At 41.8% G+C, this 16720-nt stretch overlaps 1 protein-coding gene across 1 annotated transcript in view; it reads right to left on the bottom strand.

Annotated features, from left to right (window-relative positions):
• Positions 1-5078: 5078 nt before the first annotated feature.
• The window catches only part of LOC126215244 (aminomethyltransferase, mitochondrial), a 196300-nt gene continuing 184658 nt past the window's right edge, over positions 5079-16720 (bottom strand). The window contains exons 5-6 of the mRNA XM_049941911.1: positions 15382-15464; positions 5079-8660 (exon numbers count right to left, since the gene is read on the bottom strand). Coding sequence (XP_049797868.1) covers positions 8305-8660; positions 15382-15464 — 439 coding nt within the window. The 3' untranslated portion in view covers positions 5079-8304. The remainder of the gene's footprint in view (positions 8661-15381; positions 15465-16720) is intronic.

The raw sequence follows: 16720 nt of genomic DNA, 5'->3' as shown, positions 1-16720 counted from the left end.
GCCGATGTGGTGGAGCGGTTCTAGGCGCTTCAGTCTGGAACCGCGAGACCGCTACGGTCGCATGTTCGAATCCTGCCTAGGGGATGGATGTGTGTGATGTCCTTAGGTTAGTTACGTTTAAGTAGTTCTAAGTTCTAGGGGACTGATGACCTCAGGTTTAAGTCCCATGGTGCTCAGAGCCATTTGAACCATTTGATCTTATCTCCTGCTTTTATTAGTTATTACCTTGATTCTTTTAAAACAAATTATGTAGGCTGAAGAGCGGCGTACTGTTGCGAGCCCGCCCCCCTTCGGGGGAAATCTAAAGTCAATATAGGGGGGAAAAAAAGCTCAGCAGGCAGTCTGATATTCGCGTTAGTCTATCCACATTTCGCTTGGAGACAACGTGTTTACATTACTTTCCTTCTGTGTGCGAGTGGACGTTGTGGATTAGGAAGGTTCCGCTTGTGACCCCATTGCTATTTGCGTGTTGTTGTTCCTTCGGTCTTGCTCGGTCGTCCTTCGTTGTTCGTGTCCGTCCTTCCCCGTTCGTTTTGTTTGTTCACGGGCCGCTCCCGTTTGGTCCCGCCGCGCTTTCGTTCTCGGCAACAACAGCTGTGTGTGTTGTTCTTAGCATAAGTTAGATTAAGTTAGTTTAAGTAGTACGTAAGTCTAGGGACCGATGACCTCAGCAGTTTGGTCCCTTAGGAATTCACACAAATTTGAATGTTTTGACAACTATGGATATTCCGTGCAGGCCAAGGCACACTTATTACAAACAGATATTGGACTACTACGTTATGCGAATCAAATTATAGTCATTTCAAGGGAAGCAGTGGACTGTTGTATATCTTCAAACAGCACTACATAACTGAAAGATAACGAGATTTCAAACAAAGCATCAACTTGACGATGCACAGCAAACTGCTGAATCAGCCCGAAAATTTGTAGATGAGATAAACAAACTTAGCAATTTGTTTTCACCTCCCACCAATCGGGATTTGAAGAGGAATTGCATATGACGGGAACCCTGGAAATTAGGGGTACCAAGAGAGTTGTATCAAGATCAACTAACATCAGTGCCTTAACGCATTCATATACGATTACGGTTTAAACTGAATGGTAAATTGGCTGAGAAGTTATTTATTGTGCTGCAAGAAGGTGGAGGTGCTCTACCCCCTACGATTCTTTCTCATGTGCGTGGTCTTGCAATAGGGAATATTTACGTCCCAGCAACCAAAAGTGGGAAAGTGGGCGTAAGAGAACTACGCAGTGGTACGAGCACTGGTTTTGGCCAATAGCTGGTCAAAATAACTTGCTTTTTCTCGATTCCTGGTCTGCGTATAAAAATTTTTAGAGCAAACTGTCCGTCTTGAAAATTTGTGACGTTTCAATTTATATCACCTGGAACCACTGGACAAATTCCACCTCTGGATGGTTGTTTTTTTCCATGCCTATAGAACATTTTATCGCACTGTCCGCAGCTACACCTTAAATGATAGCTACTTCCACGATAAGCCCCACGACGGACTGTTTCGCATTCGGTCGCGTGCCAACATATTCCATCAATTCCCATGAGCCCGTTACACCAGCATGATTCTACATGCATTCTTTAAGAGAGGATATCTAGCTGAACGTGTGCATGGTTAGTAACTCCAAAGGCGTTCGCCTTCGATCTTGACAGTGCGGGTTTTTGTGATCATTGCGCCGGCCGCAGTGGCCGTGCGGTTCTAGGCGCTGCAGTCTGGGACCGCGTGACCGCTACGGTCGCAGGTTCGAATCCTGCCTCGGGCATGGTTGTGTGTGATGTCCTTAGGTTAGTTAGGTTTAAGTAGTTCTAAGTTCTAGGGGACTGATGACCTCAGCAGTTGAGTCCCATAGTGCTCAGAGCCATTTGAACCATTTGTGATCATTGCGGCGAGCCAGTTTTCATTCGGTGGTCACGATGCAACCTAATGTCTTGTTTTGAACATTACTCGAATGTCGCCGATGTCCATTTTCTCAAGAGCAATAAATACATCCACAGAAGGTTGGGCTCTGCACCTCCCAGACACTCATTTTCTGTCACCCTCCTGACGCACATGGTGAGTCATCAGGTGCTAATATTTTTCCTGTCATAATTGTTAACACAACACTTTGTAATGAGCCTTACTTAAGACTGAACTTGCGACCTCGCACTTAACGGGTTGCTTTTTAGATCCTAAACGCGTGGCCGGCCGACAATTAGTTGTGTGGGTCAGGATAACATTTCATACACAGCGGATTTCGTGATGTAGGTTGGATAACAGGATTCGTGATATGTCCACATGTATGTGATCCTCACAAAATAATGGAGGGAGTGGTTTAGCAATGATACAAAAGTTCAGAACCATGCTGCTATGTCACTGGCTGATAGCATCATGAGATGTGCGTGATGAGAAATTCTATTGACGTGACAACTCATCGAGACTGTTGGTTTGGACTTTCAGTAATTTGGTAAAATGTGTTGAAATTACGGAAAACCTGCAAAAATTAAGAAAATTGATGGAAAAATCTGGAGGCTGAGGGTACTTACATGTTTACTTGGGTATATGAAAATCATTCCATTCCTCCACTGGTAGGCTTGACAACTGATGGTGCATACTACCTGTACTCCGCGCGTTTAAATGTTTAAATACTGTAACACCCCCCCTCCCCCCCCCCCCCCGCACATTCTGTATGTGGTTTATGTATTGCACGTCATAAAAATTAGACACAGTGTCCAAAGATTTGGAGGCTAGGACGACTACCACATAGGACACCGGGTGCAATATACATCACCAATACGAGGATCAGATACCTGGGTTTCTTTGAAAACGGAACATGGAGACAACTGCCAGTTGACGGTTGGAGTGCCGACACGTAAGTTTCAGATTATCTGTGAATTCAGTAATGCTGGCAACTGATGGGTTATGCATGGAGATCATATCAACCTGTACTGCATCAAAACAGCCTGAAGATGACGCAATGAAGCGTCGAAACTGGTAGCGACAAAATGAAACAAAATCATAAGGACGGCTGTAGGTGTTTTATTTTTTGTCACGACGGTAAACGGCCGTCGTCCCAGAGACCTCCTGCTAAAAGGATGGACATGCAAAAGCTAAACATTATTTCCTTCTTCCCATACACTGTACTTCATGATACACAAAACAACAAAATTCCACAAAATCAATCCTTCCTTTCTTTCAGATAAGTTATGGATATTATTATTATTATTATTATTATTATATAAAGCAGCTGAAATTGTGTAAATGTGTTGGTTGATAAGAATAACTGTAACTGTTATACGACAGATACTATTAACTTAGTTCTCTCATATTTATCTGAATTAAAAATTTTTTGAACATCCAGAATCCATACCTACGAGCTACCAGTGTATTAAACGTCACTTTCTGTGAAGTGTGCTGTGGTACACCTTGATACACACTGTAAGTGTATTTTATTATGCAAGAGCCTGAAGATGGCATAGTAAAATATCGAATCTGGTAGTAAAAGTTAAATAAAATAACATCTCAACTGCACCGCTGTTTCTACTGCCATCGCAAAAACATTCACGATTGGATTGAACTGATGGGTTGGTGTGTGAGGATTTTTAAGAACCTGCTTAGCAAAATTATGTTTTCGTGAATTTTGACTATTAATACCACGACCGTTATCAGCATGTGCGCCTTAATGAAGTTCATCTCAGGAACTCAGTCTTACTCACACAAAAGAAATCCCTCTCACTGTCAGCATTTTGTGTAGTGTATTTTGAATCACTATTACTTTTCCTCCCAGATCGGTAAGTTTCCCCACCTTGATTAACAGCCTAAATTTTCCAGAATGAGATTTTCGCTCTGCAGCGGAGTGTGCGCTGATATGAAACTTCGTGGCAAATTAAAACTGTGTGCCGGACCGAGACTCGAACTCGGGACCTTTGCCTTTCATATGAACGCACACTCCGCTGCAGAGTGAAAATCTCATTCTGGAAACATACCCTAGGCTGTGGCTAAGCCATGCCTCTGCAATATCCTTTCTTCCAGGAGTGCTAGTTCTGCAAGATTCTCTGAAGAGCTTCTGTGAAGTATTGAAGGTAGGAGACGAGGTACTGGCAGAATTGAAACTGTCAGGACGGGTCGTGAGTCGTGCTTGGGTAGCTCAGATGGCAGAGTATATGCCCGCGAAGGTCCCGAGTTCAAGTCTCGGTCCGGCACACGGTTTTAATCTGCCAGGAAGTTTCAGCCTAAATTTTGTTTTGTTATGTTACAAATACGTAGAACACGTGATCAGAAAACGTAACAGGGTTTTAGTTACAAGGCTAGTGCTGTGTTTCCTGTAGTGAAACCAAACCAGTATCATGCGTCGCATTTAATTGAAATTACCCAGCGCTTTGATTTGGTGCAGGTGAAAATATGATGTTTTCTTAAGATTTAGTACGTATAATGTCTTCACCCAAATTAAATAACAATAATATTTCTCGCATGTTGAAAATTCAGTAACGTCGTCAGGAAATGCATTTTCATAAACTTTTTGTGTATCATCTTCAAGTGCAACACGCAAATAAACCTAAAATGAAAACAAAATTCAGCTCACCCAAATGACAGTGTTACCAGCTTAAACATAGTACATGGAATAGTTTGTGCATTTCTGGGAGCGAAATGAAGTGTGAGGACATGTGTGTGTTGTGTACGGGACATGGCAACATTGCTTAGCGCCTCCACGTGTACCGACCAAAGTGTCAATCAAAGAGGAATTCTAAACAGACTACTTTGCAGTGCAGTCTGTTTAATATTTAATTATTCTAAGAAAACTCGTTTTCCACTTTTTGCAGAATAATTTCATTGGGATGCTTACATCATTTAATAATATGATTTTAAATTTACATTGGCGTAGCAACTGAAAGGCGAGTGTTCGTCACCCTTTGCATTGCTTATAGAGGCTAAGAGCATAACGGTGAAGAGTTGAAATGAGGGGCGACGTTGTCAAGGTGGAGACAACGCGCCGGAAATGAAGGATGCGAAGAAGGAAAGGGAGAAAGTGGAACTGAATGTAACAATGACGGGTACAAAAACTTAAAACCTGTTTTGTTTGACTTCTATTATGCTGCTACCTTTATTTATTTTTGAGCAAAATTACAATGATATAAAAAATATACTTCTGACAAATAACACAGAGTAGTTATCAGTCATCACACAGTTTTCGTGACGTATCGTTTTCAAATTGTCCCACTCATATTGTCCTGGTTTGAGATACCGTCTGCAAATTCTTCCAGATGCACGCGTGATATCTAATTGTGGCAAGTACATACAGTGTTGGGTTTCGCAACTTGTTCTTCCAACATTCACAGAATACAGTACAGTCACACGACATCATAGAAAATACGATGCTCTTGAAACTGTAAACTAACAGTTGTGATTGCAGAGTTCTGTAATTTCAATGATTCAAAGTGACCAGCAGAAAACCCAGGTGAACTTATGAAAAAAATACATTCACTGTGAGTAACAGCGAATAATATAAAACAGCTCTATCTTTGTTTGAAGTATTTGATCAGACAGATTTCGAGAGAAATCGCTATATTTATGTAAAGGTACAAAAGGTGTGTTGCCAGTTGTGGGCTTGCACTTCAGGTTTCGTTAAGGCGTGTCACGCTTGTTAATCGCTGACTGAAATAAGGAGCACAGAGAAAAGCTTAAAATATTTTTAGAGACGATATATTTGATCTGAGTAAAAGGAATGATATTGCAGCGAAATTCTGACAGTTGCATTAGTAACGGAAGAGAGATTTCAAGAACTCAACCTTGTTACTCAAAGCTACTGTACTGTACATGCAACTTCGGAAAGCAACAGAGAGGAAACACTGTTAGAAAATGAAATGTGGTAATAATATGTGCACACAGAGAAAAAGACAAAATGGTGCAAAGGACAGGTGCTTATATTACGCCTACCATTGAAGACCTGTTGTGGAAAAGAAATGGAGTTGTAATAGTAATGTAGAAGTATGAAGGTTGCAATTATGGTGATGTCACCCTGGAAGAATGGGAAGATGTAGGAGAACTGGTACGCAGGAAGTGCAGCTTAAGGAAAATAGTCAGTCCAAAGCTCAGATTAGAAGAAACTACAATGATGAGCAGATGAATATCTGCACTGCAAAAGACAGTAAGAGAAGTGAAAAGTATCTAGTTAGAATGAGTATATAGCTTGATGTAAAGATGAATCCGATTATAAACAGAAATAGTACAAATGATAAATATCTTGTTAAATAGCGTATTTTTTTTGGTTTCATATACTGAAGGTGTAATTCCATTAGCACAGATATATGGACAGCAAATAACGAGAGAAAGAAGGAAATCAGTAGTCAGAGACATGGAGCCAGAGAAACAAATTGTGAATTAGTTACAGAGTTGAAGTATGAAATAGTGCAGTTGAAGATGACACTGAAATAATAAATAACGAAGAAACAGGAAAGGCTGAGGAGAATGTAGGTTTTGATTTTATATATATATATATATAATGGGTGAATTGCTCCTCCACTTCATTGATGTTTGATGAGATGATGTTGTAGTAACATCTTTGGATTGACGAACTGATAGGTGTAGAGACATCGTGTGCCCCAGTAGTAGAATTCAGTACCAAGTTTCATCAAAAGATGTACCTGGTCAATATCTACGGTTGTGAGAAGCTGGTGATTGAGAAACCATCAATACATTCAACTAATATTAATAGATAAGATGATGCTTTAGGAAACATCATTAGCTGTAGCTACTGGTAGTTGCTCAGGTGATGCTTGACAAAGCAGTGGGAGATTCGTTAACTAAAGATGGCTGAGCTGATGGATGTAGAGGCACCTTCGGTTCACGAGTCAGAAAACAGGTGATATCGTTGCTGGTCAAGATACACTGGTCCAGAAGCTGGTCCAAATATTGACCATAGCAGTTACTGGTGACTGCTAATGTAATGTGTGTCAAAACAGTGAGCGACTCATTGGCTGATGATGACTTAGCAGGTGGTTGTAGAAACGTCTTCAGTCCTGGTGTCAGAATTGAGCGGTAGATATATTATCAGCCCCAGTGGTAGAATTCAGCACCAAGTTTCATCAAACGACATACTTGGCCTATATGTAGGGTTGCGAGAAGCTGATGGCTAAGGTAAAACTCACTGAAAAAACATCAATACATTTAACGAATACTAATGGTTGAGGTGATGCTTCAGGAAAGATCATTAGCTGTAGCTATTGGTGATTGCTGAGTCGATGCTTGTCAAAGCAGTTGGAGGTTCATTAACTGAAGATCACTGAGCTGATGGATGTAGCATCATCATCAGTCTAGGGGTCAGAAAGCAAATGATATTCAAGCTGGTTGAGACACATTGGTCCAGAAGCTAGTCCAAATGTTGACCATTACAGTTACTGGAGACTGCTAAGGTGATGTGTGTCAAAACAGTGACCGATTCATTGGCTGATGATGATTTAGCAGGTGGATGTAGAAACGTCTTCAGCTGTGGTGCCAGAATATAGCAGCTTGAGATGCCAGGAAGCTAGATTTCAGCTGTTGAACAGTGGATTTACTGGTGAATGTTTAGATGATGTGTGTCAAAACAGTGAGCGATACATTGGCTGATGATGATTTAGCAGGTGTATGAAGAAACGTTTTCAGCCCTGGCGTCAGAATATAGCTGGCAGCCAGAAGAGCATTCAGCTGCTGACCACTGCATTTACTGGTTACTGCCGGGGTGCTACTTGTCTAACGACTGAGAGGTTTACTGACTGATGATAGCTGACATGATGGATACATAAACGTCTTCACACCAGGTATTGGATGGTTGGGACGCCAGGCAGCCAGATCAGAGTCCTGGCGTTGAGCACTGAAGTTACTGGGTGATTACTGAGCTGCTGCTTGTTGAAAGACTAAGATATTCATTGGCTGATCATGACTTAGCAGGTGAATGTAGAAACGTCTTCAGCTGTGGTGCCCAAAATATAGCAGCTTCAGACACCAGGCAGTCAGAAGAGAGTTCAGCTGTTGAACAGTGGATTTACTGGTGACTGCTTAGGTGTTACTTGTCAAAACACTGGGATTGATTGATGGTGGCTGAGGTGATGGGTACAGAAATGTCTTCAGTCCCACTGCCAGAAAGATATCGTAGCTGGCTGGGACGTCTGGCAACCAGATGGGGGTTCTGGTGTTGACCATAGCCGTTATGGGGTGATTGCACATCGAAAGATTGTGAGATTCATTGGCTGATGGTGACTGGGGCAATGGATCTAGAAATGTCTTGAGGGTTGGTGTCCAGAAAGCGTAGCTGTTTGAGACTCCAGGTGGTGGGTACACTCTACTGCTGGTCCTTCTTGTAGAAGCGGTGCGGCACGAATGGCAGCCGGCACACCTCTACGGGCACGTCGCGGCCGCGCACCTGGACAGCCAGTGAGGTGCCGGGCCTCGAGTACTGCGAGTCCACATAGGCGAGGGCGACGCTGCCGCCCAGCGAGGGCGACGGGCAGCCGCTGGTGACGCGGCCCACCTGCGCTGGCGCGGCGTCGCTGAGGGCGGCCACCACCGCCGCCCCCGCGCGCGCTGGCGGTCCCGCCTCCCAGCGCAGCCCAACGCGCCTCCTCCGGGGCCCAGAGCGCAGCTGCTCCAGGATCACGCCGGCGCCGGGGAAGTCCGCCGAAGCTCGCCGTTTCTTAGCTGTAAGGACAAAACGCACTCTCCCAGCTGCTGCACACATCTACAGAAAACTAGGCATCTCCATAGAAACACACACACATATATATACAGGGTGAGTCACATAACGTTACCGCTGGATATATTTCGTAAACCACATCAAATACTGACGAACCGATTCCACAGACCGAACGTGAGGCGAGGGGCTAGTGTAATTGTTTAATACAAACCATACAAAAATGCACGGAAGTATGTTTTTTAACACAAACCCACGTTTTTTAAATGGAACCCCGTTGGTTTTGTTAGCACATCTGAACATACAAACAAATACGTAATCAGTGCCGTTTGTTGCATTGTAAAATGTTAATTACATCCGGAGATATTGTAACCTAAAGTTGACGCTTGAGTACCCCTCCTCCGCTGTTCGATCGTGTGTATCGGAGAGCACTGCATCGCGTTTCTACAGAATGATCCGTCAACGTTGCTCGAAAATGTCCCACTGGAAACGCGTCGACGTATGTGGTATCAGCATGATGGTGCACCTGCACATTCCGCAATTAACACTAGGCTGACCCTTAACAGATGTTCGACGGGCGTTTCATAGGACGTGGAGGACGCATAAATTGGCCAGCCCGTTCTCCTGATCTTACACCTCTGGACTTCTTTCTGTGCGGTACGTTCAAGGAGAATGTGTACCGTGATGTGCCTACAACCCCAGAGAATATGAAACAACGTATTGTGGCAGCCTGCGGCGACATTACAACAGATGTACCGCGGCGTGTACGACATTCATTACGCCAGAGATTGCAATTGTGTGCAGCAAATGATGGCCACCACATTGAACATCTATTAGCCTGACATGTCGGGACACACTCTATTCCACTCCGTAATAGAAAACGGAAACCACGTGTGTACGTGTACCTCACCCCTCATGCTAATGTACATGTGCGTCAGTGAAAAAGACCAATAAAGAGGTGTTAGTATGTGGACCTAATACGCAGTTCCAGTCTCTTCTGTACCTAAGGTCCATCACCGTGGGTTTGTGTTAAAAAACATACTTCCGTGCATTTTTGTATGGTTTGTATGAAACAATTACACTAGCCCCTCTCCTCACGTTCGGTCTGTCGAATCGGTTCGTCAGTATTTGATGTGGTTTACGAAATATATCCAGCGGTAACGTTAGGTGAATATATATATATATATATATATATATATATATATATATATATATATATATATATATCAACAAATCACAGTCTGCCCTATATGGGGCAGAAACATGGACACTGAGACGAGAGGATGAAAAAAGGTTAGAAGCATTTGAGATGTGGATGTGGAGGAGAATGGAGAGGATGAGCTGGATGGAAAGAGTGAGTGATGAAAGAGTATTGGAAAGGCTTGGTGAGAGAAGATGTCTGCTGAAGGTTGTAAGAGAAAGGCAAAAGAACTGGTTGGGACATTTATTGAGAAGGGAGTGCTTGCTAGCAGATGCTTTGAAAGGATTGGTTTGTGGGAGAAGACTGAGAGGAAGAAGGAGATACAAGGTGATAGACGACATAAAGGGAAGAGGAAATTGTGCAGACCTGAAGAGGATGGCAGAAGACCGGACAGCCTGGAGAACTACCATGTGAAAACCTGCCTTTTGGCAGAACACTGATGATGATGATGAACAAATCTCAGTTTGGGTTTCAGAAGGGTTGCTCTACTGAGAATGACAGTTACATGTTCACACACCAGCTATTACATGCAAAACAAAATAGCACTGATAGGTATTCTCTGTGACCTACGCAAGGCATTTGATTGTGTTAATCATAGTATACTCCTAGATAAATTGCAGGTTTACGGAACTGGTAGTATAGCCAACCAATGGATCATGTGATACCTAACCAAAAGAATGCAGAAAGTTGTAGTTAGCAGGGACATAATTCTGACTGGGGAGAAATCACGTATGGGGTTCCCCAAGGCTCAATCTAAGGTCCACTACTGTTTCTCATATACGTAAATGATCTACCATGTAATGTACAACAAGAAGAATTATTTCTTTTTGAAGATGAAACCAGTATTGCAATCACTCCCAGTATACACACAGAAATGGTGAACAAAGTTCTCAAAAGTATCATTGACTAGTTTTCTGCGAATGGTCTCACCCTGAATTTCACAAAGACACATCACATTCAGTTATGCACCTGTAGGGGTACTGCACCAGTGATAAGTGTAACAATGGTGATGAAGTAATACATAGGGTGGAAGCTTCAAAATTGTTAGGTGTCCATATTCATGAGAATTTAAATTTGAAAAATAATTTTGGAACTCCTAAAACAACTTAGTGCAGCCACATTACTGGATGTTCTGGAAAACTACTGCAGATACACGTCTGGGATATGTTTTATTAGATTCACCAGACTAATAACAACAAAATAAATGGAAATCGTGCTTTACTTGAACCTCATATAGTTTTGCGATGGGTTCATATTAGCGAATTTGCTAAAGTTCAAGCAAAATCTTTTGTTAGCCATAACTCCATAACTAAATATTTGCGGACCTGTGTTTATATGAATTTTTTTCTTTAGTTTTACTTTTAGAATAACATATTAAAATATTTGCATGTGTTCTTGAATTGCCTGTAACTTCGACGCTCTGTAGCATCGTCGGATGACGTTCCTGGTCATGGGTTCCAATGTACAACTTGATCTGCTAAGTCTCGTCTACACCTCTAGAAGTGTGAAACATGAATTGTGAAACAGTCTGTACAAGGAGATATTAGACAGCGTGGTTCTTATTCAGAAATTCCTTTCGAATGTGGTTAGTATAGAAGAAGAGCGTGTGATGCATGTAAGACATACAAACATACACGGGACACCTGCCTTAACTGTGCCAACTTTTAAATTTTTTATTTATTATAGCATAAGCAGTAAGTTAAAGAATTATTTGTATAATTTCATCCTCAACAGCCGACTACTCTCATTGTTTCTGATTTAATGAATGGAAAGTCTGAGAAAAATAAGCTGACTACACTTAAATTTCTAAACATACGCAAGTGGTACAAATTAGGAATCTGGTTTCCTAATTTGTACCACTGGATTCATAAGTTGTGCCACACTTATAAATTATGTCCCTGAGGTCGAAGATACATATTAGTCAAAGTTTAAGAAAATTTTCCATATTTTAGTTCTTAGATAACGTGTTGACTTCTTCTACCCATCCCACACTTTGCCTGAATCCACATTTTGCACTTCATGCAGCTGATCCTTTTTTACATCCAGCCTTACTCCTACAACTCGCAATACTATTCCCCTGTTTTAGGAATGTGTATCTGTGGTGACTTCTCTGTAGAGTGTCTTAAACACATCCTTTTGACAGGTTTAGCTGTAGTTTTAGATCTCGCGTCCTTTAATTCGGCTATTTTTTTCATTAGCAGCTACTCAGCTCACAGTCCCCTTGGCTAGATCTTGTTGCCTTCATTCGAGCTTTCATAATTTCCCTTGGATTCGGTGATATTTCGCGGATAGACACCATCGTCCCACTTTTTGCTCACCATGGCTTCCTCTGCTTTGAAATTATGGGGAAATCCGTTCGTTCTGAACTCTCAAAGCAACTTTTCTTACACCCAATATGCTCGAATCCAAAATAATCCCTGCAAATGTCAGAATGTGTTATTCCAATTCATTTTCACCGTCGTTGGAAAACACTTTAAAGCGGTCATAAAATATTATATCTCAATCTAAATTTTCCCTTTTATTTTCATCATGCCTGTTCATTGTTGGCTAAGGGATATTTTATAGACAGGCACATTCATTCAATCCATGACCCAAAATTTCGGTACAGTGCTGTACCTAAATGCAATTTAATTATGCTTCGCTTCCTATAATGCATTTCTGTGCTATATGTGATACTGCAATGCAAAGTAATTATTTAATAAATAACTTAGGGTAAACAATGTGTTAGAAACTTCACCATTCTATTTGTAAGCATAACACTGCACAAATAATGGTAAACGAATTTCTTACAGCTCAGTTTGCAAGCAAGTTCCTTAAACTGTACAAGAAAAATTTAGGAAACTTATAGTGGTTTAAGTGAATTTTATCCATAGTGGATGCTGTCGAACTCCGTGACTGTTCCTTCATATGGTGTAGAAAAATATCCGCTACCAGTCACAATTAAAGGTTATTTATTTGTCACACGACCGGTTTCGGGCTTGCGCCCATCCTCAGGTGATTATTCATTCATGCACATGTTTACACTGCTGGAGATCAATAGAGATGAAGCATCATTATTATAGTTACGCTGTGGTGACAGTTTTGGCACATAGTTACACAGTCAAATGAAAGTTGGCTTCGTCGCTAAACCAAACCATACAGTGCGTCCAGAATGAGATTTTCACTCTGCAGCGGAGTGTGCACTGATATGAAACTTCCTGGCAGATTAAAACTGTGTGCCGGAGCGAGACTCGAACTCGGGACCTTTCCTTGAAATATGGACTTGAAAATGATAATAAGTGTGTAACTAAGTGTGCAAAACTATCATCACAGCGTAACTATAATAATGGTGTTTCATCTCTATTAATCTCCAGAAGTATAAACATGTACATGAATGTATAAGCATCTGAGGATGGGCGCAAACCCGAAACCGGTCGTGTGACAAATAAATAACCTCTTATTCTTATTATTTTTCTACATGTTATAGTGCTTTATTGCAGTCAATGTTACCATTTCCTCATTTTTAACTATCCTACAATGGCATCACTACAACGGTATGACTGTCTTAAGTCCAGGTTTACTGTACGTACAGGTTGCCAGGTATTGAACTAAATGCAAAAAAAAAAAAAAAAACATAAATTAGTTACAAACTATTGCATGCACACCTTTTATTCAACAGGTAAACAACACTACAGATATTAGGATTTAGGTGATGAGATGTTCGATATGTCTGCCATCATTGGCGATGATGTGGCTCAGATGTATAGCGAAATTCTGTATGACCCTCTGAAGTTTCGGAACATCGATGCTGTCGATGATGTCCCGAATGGCTGTTTTCAGCTCAGCAATGGTTTTGGAGTTACTGCTGAACACCTTGCCTGTAATATAGCCTCACAGAAAGGAGTCACATGTGTTCAAATTCGGAGAATATGGCAGCCAATCCAGGCCCATGCCAGTGACCTCTGGGTACCCTACAGCCAGAATGCGGTCCCAAAAGTGTTCCTCCGGGACACCAAGCACTCTCCTGCTTCGATAGGGTCGAGCTCCGTCTTGCATGAGCCACATCTTCTCAAAAAGATGGTCACTTTGGATAATGGGGATGAAATCATCTTCACAAACCGTTCGGCAACCACCGTGCCATCAAGGACTATCGCCTCGATTATTCCGTAACTGGAGACTGCGCACCACAAAGTCACCAGTTGAGGATAAGGTGACCTCTCGATCGCGAAATGCGGATTCTCAGTCCCTTAAACGCGTCAGTTTTGCTTTTGACGAACCGACTTAAATGAAAATGGGCTTCGTCGCTAAACCAAACCATACACGGCGTACTAATTACGATAATGCCCCGCGGCCAGCTGCGCAGTTTTAAAGTCCTAACGCAAACCGTTCAGAAGTTATGGTGATTTTATTTCAATATAGGTCAATAATTGAAGGGCTTATTTCAGTAGTGATACAAGTCCATCACGTCCACTTTTCTGTCTATAATGCTTCTGAAATTAATGAGCCACACAAACAGAAAGAAAAGTTCATCTCTAGCAAGAAGCCATATCCTTGAATATTTCCGGTACCTCAACTGCAGATTTTTCAGCGCTCATTTAACTTTATGACTCTCTATCTCAATATGAACAAAAATGGACTTGTACCACTACTGAAATAAGTCCTTCATTTACCACCCTGCACATACACTACAACAACAAAAAAGAGCCGACGAATCACGAAGCAACTATCCGAATGGGTCGGAAACAGGCAGATGTGAAGTACATGTGCAGAAAAACAAATTGTTACAGTTTCTTCTTCTTCTTCTTCTTCTTCTTCTTGCGTTACGGCCTCTGTAGGACCACGGGTAGCCCCTTCGTGGACTGCATTTTCCTCTTCTTCTCCCAGAACCTCTTCATTATTTCTCTTCATCTCTCCGCTCTTCTTCCGAGATCTTCAGTTTCTGTTTCTCCTGTCGGCTCCACGTTGACATTCTAATCTTTTCCTGTATTCTCCTCTTTCATTGATCGCCGGCATATTTGTCGGTGTATATTTGTTCCTCCCATTTTCCTTTCCTTACAGTTTCAGAAAAAATGAATGACTTATTCAAGAGGAAGAGCTTCAGATATTGAGGACGTAAACAACCTGTTGGTCCACCTCCTGGCACTTATAGAAACAGTTACTCGGCTTGGCACTGATTGATAAGAGTTGTTGGATGTCCTCCTGAAAGAGATTCTGCTCGATTCTGTCCAACTGGCGCGGTAGATCACGAAAGTCCAAAGCTCGTTGGAGGGTCTTGCCCATAAAGCTCGAAAAATTCTGAGTTGGAGAGAGATTTGGTGGCCTCGCTGGTCAAGGTAGAATTTGGCGAACACGAAGAAAAGCAGTAGTAGAATTTGTGCATAAGATCGTCGTCTATACGTCCGTGGCATTTCGAAATTTTCCGCTCGTGATACCAAAGTTGTATTTTACACGTTTTATTCACAACTGTAACGAGAGCGTGAAGAGAATTTTCTCATTTCCACCGACTGTAGCGGTTCCATTGGGTAATCCCATATCCAGAATTCACTCACCAATCAGCCACGAGAGTCCAGCTTCCACAGGCGTCGTCGTCTCATCCAGGTCGGACCCGTACAGGCAGAGTCCAGCTTCCAGTCTGGAACACACGGTAAGCAGGCGTTAGCCCATTACATGACAGCAGTTACTTAGCAGATGTAGACCCTACGTCCTTATGTCATACAACTAGTTGCGTTAGCTGCAATCACGTTTTTTTGTCAAGAATTTTCGCACGCTGTCGACGTGTAGTGAGTACCTCCCCTTATGAACTGTTGTCGACAAGTCATGTGATACCAGGACAACGCAGAAAATAGCTTACTCGTAACGTGTTTACTAATTACCAAACAGCATTGCTGTGGCAAGTGTTTCATTGTAAAGATATCCAGTACTAAGGGATATAAATCAAGCATCTTTCTGTGTTAGTAGCATATTTCGTGCATCACTAAGCGTTTCGGTCGATAACACCATAATCTTCAGGAGCAGGATTACATACTTGCATTTTTTATTCGTGCAACGCAGCAAAGCATGTGAGAAAGTAGTTATCTTGCATCTTATTCTGGGTATGAGAATCTGTGTTTTTTTCAGGAATGGCAGTATTATAATTAAAAACGAAAAATTCTCAAGATCAGTGTGTAGGCTCAGTAAAGTTGAATCTAGTACACGCCACACAGTGCTAGTTGTTGCATGTGCTCCCCACCGCGCATGAGATGATATACTGCATATTTTTCTATTTTTTACATAGGCGGATAAACTATATGTTGTATGTGCTCCTCGCTGGGTATGAGATGATATACTGTATATTTTTCTATTTTATACACAGGCCGAACTATCAGTTTAATAAGTCACAGCTGCAAAATACTAACGCCAATTCTTTATAGACGAATGGAAAAACTGATAGAAGCCGACCTCGGGGAATATCACTTTGTATTCCGTAGAAATGTTGTAACACGTGAGGCAATACTGACCCTACGACTTATCTTAGAAGAAAGATTAAGGAAAGGCAAATCTACGTTTCTAGCATTTGTAGACTTAGAGAAAGCTTTTGACAGTGTTGATTGGAATACTCTCTTTCAAATTCTGAAGGTGGCAGGGGTAAAATACAGGGAGCGAAAAGGTATTTACAATTTGTACAGAAACCAGATGGCAGTTATAAGAGTCGAGGGGCATGAAAGGGAAGCAGTGGTTGGGAAGGGAGTGAGACAGGGTTGTAGCCTCTCCCCGATGTTATTCAATCTGTATATTGAGCAAGCAATAAAGGAAACAAAAGAAAAGTTCGGAGTAGATATTAAAATCCATGGAGAAGAAATAAAAACTTTGAGGTTCGCCGATGACATTGTAATTCTGTCAGAGACAGCA

This window comes from Schistocerca nitens, chromosome 12 (genome assembly GCF_023898315.1).
Source record: "Schistocerca nitens isolate TAMUIC-IGC-003100 chromosome 12, iqSchNite1.1, whole genome shotgun sequence".
Lineage (NCBI taxonomy): Eukaryota > Metazoa > Arthropoda > Insecta > Orthoptera > Acrididae > Schistocerca > Schistocerca nitens.
Note: the sequence above shows the minus strand (reverse complement) of the source record. Positions and strands in the feature narration are given on the sequence as shown.